A 17440-nucleotide genomic window follows, 5' to 3' on the forward strand; every position below is an offset into this window, starting at 1 on the left:
CCTGACATTGACAAACATTGCATACTTTGAGTTTTACAGACCAGCTCTTGCTCTGTGCTCCTCACTTAACAGACAAATTGCTTAACAACCAAGCCCTAGGAAAGGAACTCTGAAGGTAAAGTGTACCTAAACTCAACATTTTTACTTTGCAAAGAAGGGTAGGCAACCCTTCTAAATAAAGTAAAAATGTTTTTTTAAGTGCAAAAAAAGGGTGCAGCATCACCCCTTTAATTCCTAGTTGGACCACAGAGCCTCCCCGGGATACCTACGTCATGCATCCTGGGAGGTTCCGGCTGCCTCTTCAGAAGGGGCATTTTTTTTCCTTCCAGGGGAAAGAGCTGTCGATTTCATGCATGTTCAGTGAGATTGGCTCTCTTTTTCCCCCCTTCACAACAACTACATCACTCTATCTGTGCAGTGCGAGATTGGGTGACGTAGCAAGAAGACCGGAACAGAAGATCGAAGATGCCGGAGCCCAGTGCTTCCTATGCGCCGGGACAAAGAGGAATCTCAGAACTAAACCTTTTAAGTAAATAAAAACCACAATTGTCCCTAGACTGTGACTGTGGACATTAGATTGTGAGCCGCTTTGAGGGATAATTAGTGACATGACTATGGACTTTGTAAAGCGCTACGTAATATGTCAGTGCTATATAAATTCAGTGTAATTATAATAATTGTGCATTTAGCCATGTCTTGACTTTACCTTAAAGTTGAAAATCAACGATCAAGCAGGTCCTTTTTGTGGAAAGGGACAGGTAATATCCCTTCTGCAATAAAACATACCTGCCTCATCCCATAAATCCTGGCATCAGCCAACCAAGATGGTAAAGACTCCAGGAAAAATATCTGGTGAAGAGGCCAGATGAATCCATGTACAAATTTCAATCAAGCAGGTAATGGCATTTTATTGAAGGGAGAGCACCTTATTTTGTTGGGTATAGTTACACTTTAGGGATATTTCTACCCTTAGTGGAAAGCCGCTTAGCCAAATGAGCTGTAAATCCAGCAACAAAGAACACCCACATGAAATCCACATGAAACTTCTGCAGGTTCTTTCACCCCCATATACCCATTACTACCACACATATATACAAATAAACAGCTGCATCTCCAGAGCCATTACCCTAAACACTCATTTGGGTGAAAGAAGTTCAGAATATTTACTTCACCCATTCATGTGCAGATTTTTTTCATATGAACAGATGACTGAAGTGATCAGGAATTTTCTTTAGTAACTGAGTCTTATGTTGTGGGCAGCTGTACCCAGCACATTAGGTTTCTGAAAGAATAACAGAGATGTTTCTGCCTATGCAGCCTTTTTCAAAGAACTAAAACATGGGGAAATGATCATGAGGAGCAATGTACGGGGTATTATTTTTGTTTATTTTGCCTTGACCATATCTGTGTACAGACATATCACTATAATTGCTGGAAATTATCGTTGGTGTTCAATTTTAGCCACAGTAGGGATGAACGAGCACTGTGCGGACAGCACTGTTTGTACTAAGATGGGAGGAGAAGGAGAGCTAAGACAGGACAGATCAAAAAACGACATTCCTAACAATTTGATGTTTTTATATCCTTATCTAGGAAGGAAACATTAGAAAGGAATATTCAGCTTGTATAGTGTAGTGGATTACTGTTAGTACTGAATGAACAAAATAGCTGAAACATAAGTAGTCCTGCACTGTCTGACTAGATCTACATTTTCAGTATATCTCTAAGCCAGTTTTTATCAACCTTTTTAACATGGGGGAACCCTTGAAATAACTTTCAGGTCTTCAGGGAACCTCTGCATGGTGGTCAGAAGGAATAATACCTCCTACATTGCAGGCCATAGGGAATAATGTCACCTTAACAGATAGCTAAAAAGATCATGGGTGTCACTTAAACTGATCTAAGTCTTTGCAATGGCATGTTTATGTAGTTACAGTAATATACTGTAATATGCTAACCAGAATGATTGGCACTGCCACACACTTACAGTTGGGGGCAACAAATCCACACTGCACATCACATGACATATGCCATGTATTGTTGTGAGATGCATTTAAATAAAAAAGAGAGGCAGGTCTGTTTTATGTGTTTATGTGCGCCATCCCATGCATGCTCATTCACACTGCATATACTCTGAATAGGGCCCTAGGGTTCTCTGCATATTTTGACAAATCAGTCTTGATTTTGTGTCTGCTGGAGTTTTTCCCACTTGTTTTGAATAGTAACAGAATTTTAAGTGTTTTTTTTTTAGTCTTTACCCTTGTTAACATTACTATTACTTCAAAAACATGCATGCATTGCATTGCAAATTAGATAGATTCTCCAATATTTGCGAATCTGTTTTACAAACAAATATTTTCAGTAACAAAGTATTAAAATTAACATACAGCAGACTATCACAATCACACTGCTCATTTTATTGATGACTGTGTAGTAAATTGATGCCATGGATATTTGAAGCATTGAAAACTGCAAAACTTATGCTGCTTAAAATTCTACAGTTAAAACTCTAACAACCTTTACAGCTCACCAAATTAGATTCACCTGTAAATATCCCTATGTATTCATTCCATGTGCAATATGTGTTAATAATTACCATTTACAAAAAAAAATTCCTAGGACGATAAACATCTCCCCTCTCACTCAGTGGCATCGACATCCTCACCCAATTTTTTTGTGGGTTCAGAATCTTAAGCAATTTTATTTGGCCAGAGTGACACAATGATATAAGGGAGTTAATCTATTCACTAAAAGTTACTGTTTATCCAGAGGACTAGTAATAAACAAAGTTCCACAGAACAACAGAGATTTCACACAAACTGAGAAGAGCATTTTAGTAGCAGAACGCCACACAAACTTTCAAGCCATGGTTATGAAAATGTTACGGTTTGGGGTTACTTTGCCGCTTCAGGATCTGGGCAGCTTACAGTGAACTATAAATTCTTCATTGTATCACCATGTGCTTGATAGGGATGCTTCTGATTCTGTATGCAAGCAGCACTGAACCAATCAAACTCTGTAGGTGCAGGGTTAAATTTGCCCATTTTCATGTCAGTGCAATTTGCATTTCATTAGTATCTCATTGACCATCTCCAGTGCTTAATTCAAATCTGATGGTCATCTGTAAAAATAAGTTGATGTTTTACAGTGAGTAATTCTTTTAACATACTTTTCATCAAATTTACAGTGATATCTACCAAGGAATGGTTCTAAAAGAAATGAAGAATCAACCCAATCAAAGCCCTGATTTGAATCCAAACTGCTTTTAAAAGGATGGCTAATAACCTCCTCAGAGTGGTAACTGGTAACTACTTTCTTTCTCTTTCCTCTGCTTTTTTCCAGTATAAGAGACATTGCTCTCTTTGGTTTGCTTTGTATTTACGCGATCACTCATTTCAAAACTATTGCAATGGTAACTCTTCATTTCCCACTTGTATGGTGTCTTGACAAACTCATATTCTCCTGCGGCCTACAATAATGTTTGTATGACACACAAATTTACTTATCCACCCGTTTTACCTCTTTCTGCCCAGCACAAAGTTTCATGTTGCCGCTCTGCTATCTTATTGTGGACGGTTGACATATACCTAAAACTCTATCTTTCTTCCTGTAAATACCACTGTCATTTCCCCCACCCCAAGGCATGATGTCCTTAGGTGTCACATTTTTCTCTGTACTGTGCACATCCAGAACATTTCTAGGTCCTGCTAGTTTCACCTTTGCGACATCTCTATAAAAAGCCCCTTCCTGTCTCCAGAAATCCCTAAACCCCTGGTACCCACTTTCATTATCTCTCGGATCCGCTTCTGCAATGTCCCCTTTTCCAGTGGCGGATGTAGCTAGCAGTGGGCCCATGTGCAGAACTGATTTCGTACCCCCTGTGTGTTTTGGCATAATTTTGTTGCACTATCAAAGAAATATATTATAATTTATTATTTTAGATATTGTATTACCTATGGCCTTTAGTTATGTTCAGCACTGTATTGCTTTGCTTATTTTAATGATGTTACAGCTAATATAAAAATATTTTAGTTCGAGTTTATTAAGTTTAATTGCAATAATCAGCCCTTTATTGATATAGAAAAAGATTGGGAGAAACCTGGAGGGACAATAGGAAAAATCCCAGACTGATACAAAAGAAAAGTTAGAGTAAAAGCAGAAATGGCTGAAGTCCATGAATTGAAGCAAAGTAAAAAATGTTATATGCTTAGAGTATGGCAATAGTTTAGCATGGTTTGCTTATATAAACCTGTATTGTTAATTGTTTTCATTGTGCTTGCTTGTTCATCTTTCTGTTTAATTCACTAAAGATACACATACACCTTTATATTGTGTATTTGCCTATACTCCCTTGAAGACTGTAGAACCAAAACTAATATTTAGCCAAGCACTGAACAGTTTTCTCTTAAGCGCCCCTATGAAAGTTTCACAATGTCTTGTCAGTGAAGTCCACCTAAAGCATACATACTGGGATGAAGTGACAACAATGCTGCACTGTCACTCTTATGTAGTCTAGTCCCTTTTTCATACAAATCAAACAATATTACATACATTCCGACATTTAAATAAATGAATCCCAAAACATGTTTGTAATTTTATTGTTAAAAACAAAAAAAGGGAACAACGTAACAAAAATTTTTCATTGCTCAAAACATAACAAGCTTATAACATTTCTCATAGTCCTCCCCATCAATACTGATCTAACTTTGAAAAAATAAACTCAAATTAAATCTCCCCAAGCTTTTTTTAAATTTTATTTACAAAGAAAACAAATAATTTCTCCCAGACATTACTTATCTTTAAAATATTTACACTGAAAAATTATTTTACACATTAGAAAAACAAACTGAGAAAGGTGAATCGTTTGTGAAAATGTAAACTGCTTTTTGCACTGTGATGGCATATAGTCCAGACAACACCCCGATATTTGGAAAACAATGATGTGCAGGCCCCTCTGGCGGGACGTAGACGCTTTCCTTTCACAGTGCATAAAACTTGTGTAAAACGGTCTTCCGTATGCAAGGCGGACAAGATAGCAGTTCGCTTTAACAATAAACACCATTAACTTTCAGTGAGGTAAGAACTGTTTCAGGGACCCTGGCCTGGAGCACAGAAAGTTTCCTCCTGTTGGTACCCACTAACTATAAACAGCAAAATTGTCCAAAACGTACAGATATGACCTTATCATGGTCGGTCTCAACGTTAATTGAAATAGAGTATGTTAGGTATTATGAAGCTGAAATATGAACATGGGTTCAGTTCACAAAAATACTGCCTTCTAGAAAACAAAAAATATAATTGAAAGAGAAATTCCACTTTCAGAGAGAACTTCTCATCCCCCTAAGCAATGATTTATATTCCCGCTGTCAGGAACTGATGTTTATGTTAAATGCTTTTAGTTCTGTCGGCTTTTTCTCTGCCAGCAGCAAATAAGATAGATGCTGCAGTAGAAATCAATTTTATTTTACAGTAGGCACTGTGTCAGCGTTATGGCAAGGGGAAAGGGGGCATTAAAGTGCTGAATGCTATGTTTTACCACGGCACTGCTTAATCAGCAGAATGACAAGGTCTGATATAGAGGGAATCCTTCCTGACTGACACTGTTGGAAAACACAAGGGAATCACACACAGTCTCTCTGAAAATAGAAACCTCCTTTAAAGCAAATTTGAATAGTGCACGGTAAAGGGTACGGTACTTTTACTTAAAGGAAACTTTTCCCGAGAGAAACCCAAAAATGCCATTGCAAACTTTAAACTTGGACTTTAGCATTTTATATAAATGAACTTGAACAAGTAGGTAGATGAAATTCACTTCAGCCCCCATATTGCTCACCTATTCTAGGTCAATTCCTTAAAATATATAAGCAGGCAAAGCAGTATAATATTAAGCATTGGCTGCATTTGTTACTCTCAGGAATAGACATTAGGTTACATGGTCAACTTTACTGGATATAAAGCACCCGTGTGCCTTCCTATATTCACTGAACCCCACTGTCCCAGGGTTTACAACTGCCAGCAGCACTGCTTTAACGAGTGGTCCAGTGTCATGCACTTTAATAATTCAGACCAATTGGTTTGCATTATTCCTTACAAGCCAGTGCAAGGAGACCACTTCCCTTATTATTACCAGGACATACAGAGACAACACTGCTGGAAGACTGGTCTACAGGGTATATTCTTCATTTTATGGGGCAAATAGATATCAATCCAGTAAGGTGGGCTATGGGTGCCTGATAGCTGTATCAAAAAGTAAAAGAACAGCAATACTTTGAATAAACTAAAAATCAGCTTTTATGAGCAATGCGGAAAACAGAGGGTGAAAACATTTAATGGATGTGGCAGAAACGCCCATACTTCTGTTTTGTATCTAACAGGAAAGGTTTACACAATGACTAGGACAATTTTGACACCAGGGGGGACAGCACACACCAATGAACTGTGGGACCTACAGCAGAGATATTAACAAGCATCAGGATGAGCAAACTGATTTGCTGAGGAACTAAGGAATTTTTCTTTTTCCTAAAACTTGTAACAAGTATTACATTTACCTAAATGTGTGTATGCAGATTGGTCCAGCGTGCGGAGCAGTTTATGAATTGTCATTATCTGAATTTGCAGATGGAATAAAACACATTGTGCCAATTGAAAATATGTGATCTGTCAAAAAGGATGAATTTCACTGGCCGATTTGCTCATCTATGATGCAAGTGTGACACTTGGTAAACAGTGAAGAGAAATGCAATGACAAGTTATGCGACTATTGAGATAGCAGCAATTATAAATGCCATATAAAAAGCATTAAGTGGAACTTCAGGTAAAGCTTTTATGCTTTAAAGAAAAAAAAGATAAAAAGCAAAGTAGGAGTTGTCAGATTCTGCCCAAGAGAGAGATTTGCCCTTAAATTTAGCTCTGTGAAAGTTGATTTGCAAGGCAGGATGTCTTTCTGGTGACACAGACAGCAATAATATTTGTTTTTATTTTCTTTGGTAAGGGTGAGAACCTATCTGGCCCTTATGTCCTAGCCTTCATTTCCGCTCCTATGATCAGCTACAACAGCATTTAAGAAAATATCACAGAGAATTTCCTGCAAATATTTTGATTGGTAAAACAGCTCACGTATATGTAAGGTATATTGTTTAGCTGAAGTTCCACTTTAGGAGGATGTTCTTGCACAGGTTAGGAGGATGTTATTGCACAGGTTAGAAGACTGGCTTTCCTACTAATTGCTAGCACACCCAAATAGACAGCTTCAGCTTTTATGATTCCCCCCCCCTATTATCTTTCTTTCTATAAGGTGATCCCAGTTTTGGTTCCTTCGGAGGCTGAGCTTAAGACACACAGATGTTCTACACTTGCTTCATGTGTGGGGCACCGACAGTAGACAGCATTTTGCATCTGGTTAAACATTCAGATAAGAAATTGCTAGGCTTCATAAGATAATAAGAAATTTCCATACTGTGGACTGGTAAACTTCTTGCTCACTGTTTTGAATGTGCCTAGAAGGGAAGATCCTCTATGAAAGCACTTAGTACTGTTAAGCAGCACAGGGACATTAACAACAATATGTTGTAACACTGAAATGGGTAAAACAAATGGGGAGAAAAAAGGAAAAAAAATATGACAAATACTCTGCATAGATGAGGCAATAAAGATGATACAAAAAGTTATGAAGTTTATGTATAAAAATAAATTGACAATATTTTGCTCCAGAAGCATTTAAAAAGTTTAGGTGACGAACTAAAGCACAAAAAGAAAAAAAAATTATATATAGGAAAATCCAGATTGATGGAGAATAACTTCCAAGCCAGTGGGGTCTGAAATACATTGCAGGCCACGCTTGAGGGTAAAGAGAAAGGCAACATTAACCCCCTGGGTCTTGTACACATCAACTTGCAGTGCATATATTTCAGTATTTAAAGGTTGTCACAAGACAAGGGTTGCCTGGCTATTTACGAGGTGTCCTGTGTGGGGTTTGCTTCTTCTGCATTTCAAGACGACATCGACTCCGCTCATCCAGCCAAGGGAGCTCAAAATTCCTATGAAGCATAAAAGAGTAAAAAATTAGAATTTTCAAAAAGTCAGGTTGTAAACATAACAAAAGACATCTTCTGATTCATATACATATGAACATCAGATACATGTGGGCTACATAGGCCTGCCACTGCTGACCTCTTCTGCACATACTTCATTTCAGTCATGAACCATGTGGCTTTTTAAACTACATAATCATTTTGGGCTCAATGAAAAGTACTGAAGCTAGAGAAAGCCAACCAAATATTGTAGATGGCCAAAGAGTTAGCACTCCAGCCTTTGCAGCGCTAGGTCCCAGGTTCGAATCCCAGCCAGGACATTATCTGCATGGAGTTTGCAGTTTCTCTCTGGTTACTCCAGTTTCCTCCCACATCCCAAAAACATGCAGTTAGGTTAACTAGCTTCCCCCTAAACTGACCTTAGACTACATTAATGACATATGACTATGGTAGGGACATTAGATTGTAAGCTCCTTTGAGGGACAGTAAGTGACATGACTATGGACCTTGTACAGCGCTGCGTAAAATAATGGCACTATATAAATCCTGTGTAATAATAATAATAAATAGAATAAAAAACACTTTGCTTTAAAAGAATAATTTACATCAGAATGGTACCTTTTTAAAAATTTACTTTAGTTGTCACTATGCAATTAACGTTCAGTGTTTATAGCCTATTGGCATTAGAGAGCTCAGTATTGCGGTAATGCATCCAGTACAATCTCGCATATGTGCCAAACAGGAGATATGGTCTACAAATTGAAAACATGTTAGTTCATCTAGCAGACTAGTACTGAAAAAACTGCAATTGTTATCTATGGCTCAATCCCATCTCAATCTTGGTGCTGAGAGCAGGATTGCATAAGGCAATGGAGTGGCGAGGGAGAAACATTTATACAGTTACAGCCACATTTTATTTTTTTAAACATAAAACCTGTTATAAGTACTCCTGGAAATGTATACTTTGTCCCCAACACTAAGATTTACTGGACAGCTTGGGTACTTGTTTATTAAAGCACATTTATTAACCATATACAGTAACTAGAACACAAATTTGAGACTGTGGGCTTTTAGGGCAGGTGGTGAGTTGGATAAAAGTTATTGGACGGTGTACTTACTGTGGGGTTATTTTAGGAAGGGATCGTCCAAATGCCACAACAGGGAGGTAGGGGGTAATCATCACAGACTCCACTGTAACAAAAAATTATTGATAAAAAGATTAAACAGAGAAAAAAAAAAAAGAAAAATGTGATAGGAATGTAGTTGCTAATCTTGTCTAAGAAAATCTGCAGCTCATGGGAATACTGCTCTCTGGTGTACATTTCCTAATAACAGTCCCTACCCAATAATAAATACTTCACCATATAAGCAAAAGGCTAAAGGAAAACCCCCAATAAAAATAATTTTACAAAAGCAACACGAAAATATCTATAAAAGCCTTTAGAACAGGGACCTCTATTTGTGGCGATTACTATACTGTCCCTGCACAATTTAGTTCATGTATCACATCTAAGCAATTCTGCATTACAAATTGTTTGCCGTTATCTTCTGTACCCAACATGCTTAATCACCATTTTAGGATAAAAATCTGTGGGTGAAGAAAATACATAATTGCAGTTTGGTGGCATTTTCTTTAGATGTAGCAGTGACCAAGGTTTAGCTTACCATCATCAGGTTCTGGGAAGAAGGAGGTGACCTCCGGCTCACTTTCCTGACTGCCCTTCTTTTTGTACATCCTTAGCTGCAGACGTTGCAAAATTCTCTGCTCACGGATCCTCTGGATGTCCCACCTTAATGAAAAGTATAAAGAATAAGATGTAAGTATAAAGAAGTATAAAGATTAAGTGTAAGAGTCAGCACTAAAGGCTTATATTACATTTACCTGTGAAACATGGGTTGCCCATAAATAGGCTGACATTTGATCTTTAGGGACATAGCTGCACATGCTGTTCCAGTACTGCAATACTCTCCTCATGCTAGCTGCACAGAGCAAATAAACCCTTTTTTGTTCTTTAGTGAAAACATGATTGGTCTAAATGAAGGTAGAGTGCAATAATTAAGAATATCTCTTATGAATTATCGTCAGTGCTTCAATTGCTCTATTAGGGTATGTACACATATTGGATAAATACTGTATTAGTTGCACACACAGCACTGTTCCGCTCTATAGAGAAGAAAAGGGGGTGGACTAGTGAGGTGCACCCCACTTGATAGGAAAACACAGCAGTTACCCCTGCTTGCTTGTCTAATAATCTACCAGGAATAATCAATGAATGATATTGGGGAACCGCTGCACACACACTAGATTTCCAATCACAATTGTTTGTTTCGGGCAACAAGCATTTAGCATGTGTATTACAGCCTTAAAGTTAAAAAAAAAAAAAAAATGCCTGATAATGAAGGTATAGCTTCCATGTGATGTGGTATGTGAAAAGTAACAGGATATTTGTAACTCAAAAGGCAAATATAGAACATGCAGACTAGAAACAAGTGCAATATTGATGTCTGATCTGTGTTTTGCTGCTCTTTCACTGCCCAACAGATTCAAATGTACAATTCAATGTACAATTTCCTTCCTCATCTCTAACAGGGTAAATGGCATTACCCTGCCAGTGTTGTCATTTAGTAGATGCATAATTTCAAATCCACTGGTAGACTGATGACCTTCATGGAAATTAAAAAAAAAAAAAAATCCTGTCCCCAAGCACTCACCGCTTTCTCCTCTTTTCATCTAGCTCTAACTTGGCATGTCTCTTTGCAAACACGGCATCATCCAGGTTCTATAAAGAAGAGTAGTATTTAGGGGTACATTTAAAGATAAAGTTCAGAACCCCATGCTAGTCAAAGCATTAAGAAAATCTCTACTATTGTATTACAAGTAAAAAGAAAGCCCCAGAAGGAAGTTTTGTTATTTTATTAAAAATACACCAACTTACCTCCAGTATGTCTGCATCATTCAGGTTTTGAAGGGGCTCTATGGGGTGCTCTCTCCATGAAGGAACTATTAAAGAACACAAGATATAAGAACACACATAGAAGTGTAACATTCTCTGGTACAAAAATGTAAACTTTAATGCTTGCAGCAATGCATTAGGACTTCATAAAAAAAACCTAGCATAGCTAATCAAATGTTCTGATCAGATCTAATAATAACCTAGCAGGTAAAGACTATAGGTAAGAACACATTTTCACTATTTGCCGCCAGGAGAAGGACCCCTTGGGGGGGGAGGTGCACCGGCCAGAGCCGCCGACCATGTCCCCCTTATGAATCGCAGGCTCAGGGTGGGTTGTGTCTCTGGGCGGGTCTGAGCCCGTGATAGGAGAGTGGGCCGGTTCTGGCATCATGATGTCACTGATGTCACATGTCACAATGTCATGATGTCACAATAATGCATTACAATAGTGTGTGGCTTTGTGAATTTTTAGTAATGGATAGAATTTAATTTTTGTTTTGGGTACAGAGCTTTAAATGTCATTTTTCTATTACCAATTACAAAGATCCATTTGATTGCTACACAAATTGCTCCCTATACCAGTGTCCTCTTCATATGTCCACTGATGATGATGCCTAAATGAAAGGTTTAGTCAAGGTGTCCTCTGTCGTCTCAATGCAGGAGTGGACTTTGCTCCCTAACCTAAGAATTCAATTGCAAGCTGCAAAATAAATGGCTGGGTGTTCACCTCCTGCAGAATCAATATTGCAGGCCGTCTTATCTATGCTTGCTTTGGCAGCACGCTTTCTACTCCAGAGAGAAAAAAAAAAAAAAAGCATGCCAGGAAGGTTTCTTTAAATGTTAGTAGAATCAATGCCATTTGCTAAAGGGGAAGAAGAAGCAATATGTGAAGCAATCCCCTAAGCAAATCTCTTGAGACAGAAGTAAAGAATTACACACAGGCCGTTGCCATGTCTGGTTGTAAAAGCGTGCATTAATCATGACAGTCATGTCCCTAATTTCAAGGTTAACTCCAACCACAATTCATCAGATTAGTCACTGTTTATTCTTCCAGACAATCCAGCAAGGGGCTGTGTGGTCTGAATAGGACTGTAGGAGGCGGCTTTCACTGCCATTCTGCCATCTACAGGCGAGATGTACTCATTGCAGGCTCTGAACCTGTATTTTGCACTTCACCTATATGCGATTGCATTTATTATCACTTTTTTTTTGAATACTAAGTAAGGGACCCATTTTCCTGCAGCCAGAAGTTGTGTTGCTGAGACTTTGGTAAAAAGATAACCGAGCAAAAAAACAGTTTTTCTACCCATTTTAGGAGGTCTAAGGCAATGTTTGTCTCAAATACACTGAAAACCACAGAATACCTTAACCAACACATGAGGGTGCACGTTAGCACAACAAGTACAGAATAAGTTCTTACTTGCCACACACTCTTCTTTCTTGGGGGAAGGTTCTCTCAGAGGGGAAGGAGGTGGCCGATGCCACCGGCATAGATACATGTCCATAGTAGAGAGGTAGGGCAGATCATCTGCTTCACTAGGGTTTGGGTCATTGTCCTTTAATGAAGATGCTGCGGTGCTGCTCCATACAGATCGTAGCGGGGTATCTACAGGAGACTGCGATTTCTCAGAAGTCTCTTTATGGCGCAGCTCTCGCCGATCTCCTGCCTCTGGTACAGAGCCTCCAGGCTCAGTTTCTGATACTTCTACTGGCAAACGGGACATTTTGCCCTTCATCTTTGCCAAGTCAGAAGATAGTCTCTTAACAGGGGTCCTGTGTTCTGCACGACCAAAAGCAGACTTCCTAAGAGGTAAAAAAAAAAAAAAAAAAAAAAAAAAAAACACATGAAATGATTTTCAAACAAAAATGATCAGCATGACCCTCTTACCACATGTGCAGCATTCTTGTTCCATTGTTAGAATGGAAAAAGTGCTTATTTTTTTTACACTATTGCTGGCACCCATTTCAATGCAAATTTATTGTGCACAGGAGATCCCTTCTGTTATAAAGAACCCGTTGCTTCTGTTTGTTCTACTCTGAAAACGGTTTTCCCAAAAACATGATGGGAAAATTCCAAATCTTCCATCAGACTTCTTAAAAGATGGCTTTTTTTTTGTTTTGTTTTATCCAAAATGAACATACGCTACAAACTGGCTGTTGGAATACCAACTTCTGGTTACTGCAAATTTCAAGTAATGACGTGGATGGGTTTTGTTAGGTATAGAGACAAATGTATAGATGGCCCAGTAAACCAGCAACTCTGCCATCTAAGTCTCAAGCAGGAGCAGCCCATCATCCTGGCCAACTTTTGAGTCAATTGCAGTCTTATATAGCACCATGCTTGTGTAAAAGAAAAAACACAATTTTCTCTAACAAACCTTTTATGTCCCTTTGCATTTCGCCCATAGGAGAAGGGTTTTGGGGTAAGGCTTGATAGCCGAGGGGAAGCCTCTGGGGGGAACTCCCCACCCCCTGCACTCTCTGGAAGAGGGCCCTCTGGCATGTCGACTGCCGACTCACGGCTTTGAGACGTGCGCTGTTTGTCCTTCTCGCTGTCCTTTCTGACCAACTGCATGCGTCTTTCCATCCGCTCAATGCGGGCCAGGAGCTAAAGGCAGGAGAGAAATGATTATGAATGGCGAAGACAGGCATGGTAACAGAATAGGTTTACAGTAAGGATTTGGATATTACACAACATGCCATGCTTTCAAGTTTGCATTTGAAGAACAAAATCTACACTGCAGATGTTTTTTTCTTTTTTACAGTGCACAGATATTTGTACCCTGGGTACCAGAATATGAGAGTTATGGGCCCTGATACTACATGGAAGTAATATAGAAGGGGGAGGAGCAGCAAGAGGACTCCCAGCATGGAGGTCTGATAGTGAAGAGTTACCCATCATGTATAACCCAAGCAGTCATTAGTATTGACATAGTGAATTTGGGATGTATGTATGTGGGGGGTGGGAGTTGGGTATGAAGCAGAGATTTTATGGAGGAGGGAGGGGGTACATAGACATCTATACAGCAACCACATACAGTCTGCATTGCACCAAATCACAGGCACAGACACCTAAAACAGCCAGGAGACATGCCAAGTATGGGTAGTTCACAATGCCTGAAAGGTGCAAAAAGGATGGTAGGGGAAGAACGACAATGTGTTAAAAAAACATAACACACAAGCTAAAAATGGCTCCATATTACATGTTCGTATGCAGACAAGCGGTTATATAAAACAAAAAGCTCACTGCAATAGCTTAACCCTTTGTTAGATTGCATCTCTAGTTCCTGCAGCTTATAAAGGGTTAACAAGGCTCTGCTGCCAAAAAAAAGGGTCCTAGAGCATGCTAGGTGATCCAATCCCATGTGGCAGGGAAGGGGTTAAGGGGGCAGACCTTCTGCTAGCATATCCAAGCTGCTGCAGGCTTGCGGATTCTATTAACCATTGCTGCAGAACTTCTCCTCTACATGCTGGGAGTTAAATTAAGAAAATAAATAAATATATCCAGAGTCTCCCCTTGCTTTCACCAAACCTTAAATCCATGGTATCCCATCCTCCTTTCTGTTGCCATGGCAGCCCATTTAAACCGCCACCCCCCTCCTCCAACGCCATGATGGTCCTGTGTGATTCTCATGAATGTGCATAGGGGTGGAGGGGATTCTAAAGAGAAGGGGGAGGGCAATATGAAAGGAAAAAGAAGGGGGGGGTGAAGAGAGATGGTGAGGGAGGTGGCATTACCTCAGCCTGCATGGGTCCTTCCTATGGAGGGATGGTGAAGCAGATTCCCCAGCATTACAGCATGCAGGCACCAGCTCAAACATCCGCCCTCCATTTCCACTCTCCCCCCTCACAAGCATCCTTTCCCCTCTCTTCCAAAAAAAAAAAAAAAAACGGGCCCCCCCCCCCCCAGTCTGGCTGCAGAATATAGCTGGGAAATATATATGAGCATCAGGAGAATTGATCACATATCCGCTGAGGCTGCAGCTGTGATAAACTTTACACAATGCACCCATTTTCCCTTTGATGTTCCTAGCTTAGACTATATTATCATCATTATTATTATTATTATATTATACAGTATTTATATAGCGCCAACATATTACACAGCGCTGTACATTAAATAGGAGTTGCAAATGACAGACAGTGACACAGGAGGAGAGAGCCCCAAAGAGCTTAGACTTCACACATATTAACAGATCTGAGAACTATACAATTATTATTGTCATGTGGGTGAATGCAGTGATCATAAATCACAATATAGCATTGAAGGATCGTTACTGAGAATTTGTGATGATGTCTATGTAAACTGAGGATCAATGTATATTATCAGGAATGGTACAATTGTCACCAAACACTAATTATAAATATAACAATATAAAGAAATCCTAGATATTCATACAAGTAGGGCTATAGTAATGTATATGTGTAGGTTTCATGGATCATATATATATAGATTACATAAATTATGATATCACCCATTACATCCCTCACAGAGGAATGGATTGCCAATCATGGGATCATTCTTTATATGATATAAAAGCCAAACTTCTCCATCTGAATCCAATACAAGGATTGTATAGATCTGAGTTGCATTGCAATTCCTTCATTTTGATGACAGATTGGGCAAACCACCAATGGGGACAATTGTTGCTGTGACAGCTGTCTGTCCGGGGAGATTTCCTCTGACTTGTGCCTGCAGATCAGGAAGTGAAATCTCCCCATTATGTATCTGTAATAATTATAATAATAATGATAATAATAATGATGTTCTATACCCCAGCATTGTGTAAAAGACGTTTAAATCCCATAGCAGGAAGCATTTCTCTATAGTCAGATATACAGCCATCATATTAAGCTATGCACAGCCCAGATTACACAAGCCGATCCCCACTACTGCATACGAGGGCTCCGTACATAGGCCGCATCCCCAGGATGGATTTCTAAGTTGTACCGCAGTCCTCACCGTGTCCTTCTCGGCCCGGAGCTCCCCGATTTGCCGCTCTCGCTCCTGAATGCGGTGCTGCTGCTGCTCGATGAGGTCCAGCTGCAGAAGGACGATCTGCTTGAGGCAGGCCCCGGCTCCCCCTCGGAGTGGCGGTCTCCAGCGCGGAGGGGACGTGGAACTGGAGGCCGGGGCCTGGCCTTGCCCTGTGGCCGCCGTAGTAGCCGCCCCGGCCCCGGTCACCGCTGCCCCGGCCGCTCCCCCGCCGCCTTTTTCCGCCAGGGCCCCCGCTTGGCAGCCTAGCTTACCACACGGATCGTTGAGGAGGCCGATCTGAGCCTTCCCTCCCCGCTCTCCGGCCCAAACGCCGCCTGGCTGGGGCCTACTCCGGCCCGCAAGCCCCGAACTTTCCTGAGCCTCTTCCCCCAGCAAGGGGTCGACGTGCCTCGGGCGGCACACACTGGCTTTCATACTCATGACTCCTCCTCGGGCCCGGCATCCTCCTGCAGCCTCGAGTGAGGGGAGGAGGCCGAGGCCCCCGGGGCGCACTTCACACAGAACCGAAGAGGAGGAACCCGCACAAGATGGCGGACGGGGAGGAGGAAGGCGGCCTAGAGCTGTGCTGCAGATACGGGAGAGAGGAGGGAGAGGCGGCCGGGGCCCAACACCGAACTACACACACGACACTGGCCCATACAGGAGACCCAGGCGGCGTGTGTGCTCCATACACAACACAAGGGTGTGTTCTGCAGTGTTATGGGGCGGGTACAATGTGTCAGCACTAAGCACAGGCAGCCTGAGGCGGCATTTATACCTCGCACTACCCGTCTGTCAGGCGTACTCATACAATCACAGAAATCTTTACATGTATGGAGAACCCCGAGCTATTCCCTCAAAACTCCCCCAAACCGAGCTATTCCCTGAAAACTCCCCTAAACCGAGCTATTCCCTCACAATTACCCAAACCGAGCCCTTCCCTCACAATCACCTCAAACTGAGCCCTTACTTTACAATTACCCCAAACCGAGCCTTTTCGTCACAATTACCCCAAACTGAGCCTTTCCCTCACAACCAAACTGAGCCTTTCCCTCACAATCACCCCAAACTGAGCCCTTCCCCCACAATTACCCCAAACCGAGCCTTTCCCTCACAACTCTCCCAAACCGAGCCTTTTCCTCACAACCAAACTGAGATCTTCCCTCACAACCAAACTGAGCCCTTCCCTCACAATTACCCCAAACTGAGCCTTTCCCTCACAATTACCCCAAACCAAGCCTTTCCCCCAGAACTCCCCCAAACCGAGCCTTTCCCTCACAACCAAACAGCCTTTCCCTCACAATTACCCCAAACTGAACCTTTATCTCACAAAAACCCATACGAGCCTTTCCCTCACAACTCCCCCAACCTAAGCCTTTCCCTCACAACTCCCCCAACCTAAGCCTTTCCCTCACAACTCCCCAAACCAAGCCTTTCCCTCACAACTCCCCCAAACTGAGCCTTTCCCTCACAATTAC

General features: G+C 40.9%; 1 protein-coding gene across 1 annotated transcript; it reads right to left on the bottom strand.

Moving 5' to 3' along the window:
- Positions 1–4582: 4582 nt before the first annotated feature.
- MSL1 (MSL complex subunit 1) lies at positions 4583–16686 on the bottom strand. The gene is made up of 8 exons (XM_072414822.1): positions 15948–16686; positions 13363–13592; positions 12405–12787; positions 10967–11031; positions 10743–10810; positions 9696–9820; positions 9149–9221; positions 4583–8036 (listed from the first exon to the last, which is right to left on the bottom strand). Exons 1-8 carry the CDS (start codon positions 16401–16403, stop codon positions 7946–7948), a joined length of 1491 nt encoding a protein of 496 aa, XP_072270923.1. The 5' UTR covers positions 16404–16686; the 3' UTR covers positions 4583–7945.
- Between the last annotated feature and the right edge of the window lie 754 nt (positions 16687–17440).

The sequence above is a fragment of the Pyxicephalus adspersus genome, chromosome 6, assembly GCF_032062135.1.
Source record: "Pyxicephalus adspersus chromosome 6, UCB_Pads_2.0, whole genome shotgun sequence".
NCBI classification, from domain to species: domain Eukaryota; kingdom Metazoa; phylum Chordata; class Amphibia; order Anura; family Pyxicephalidae; genus Pyxicephalus; species Pyxicephalus adspersus.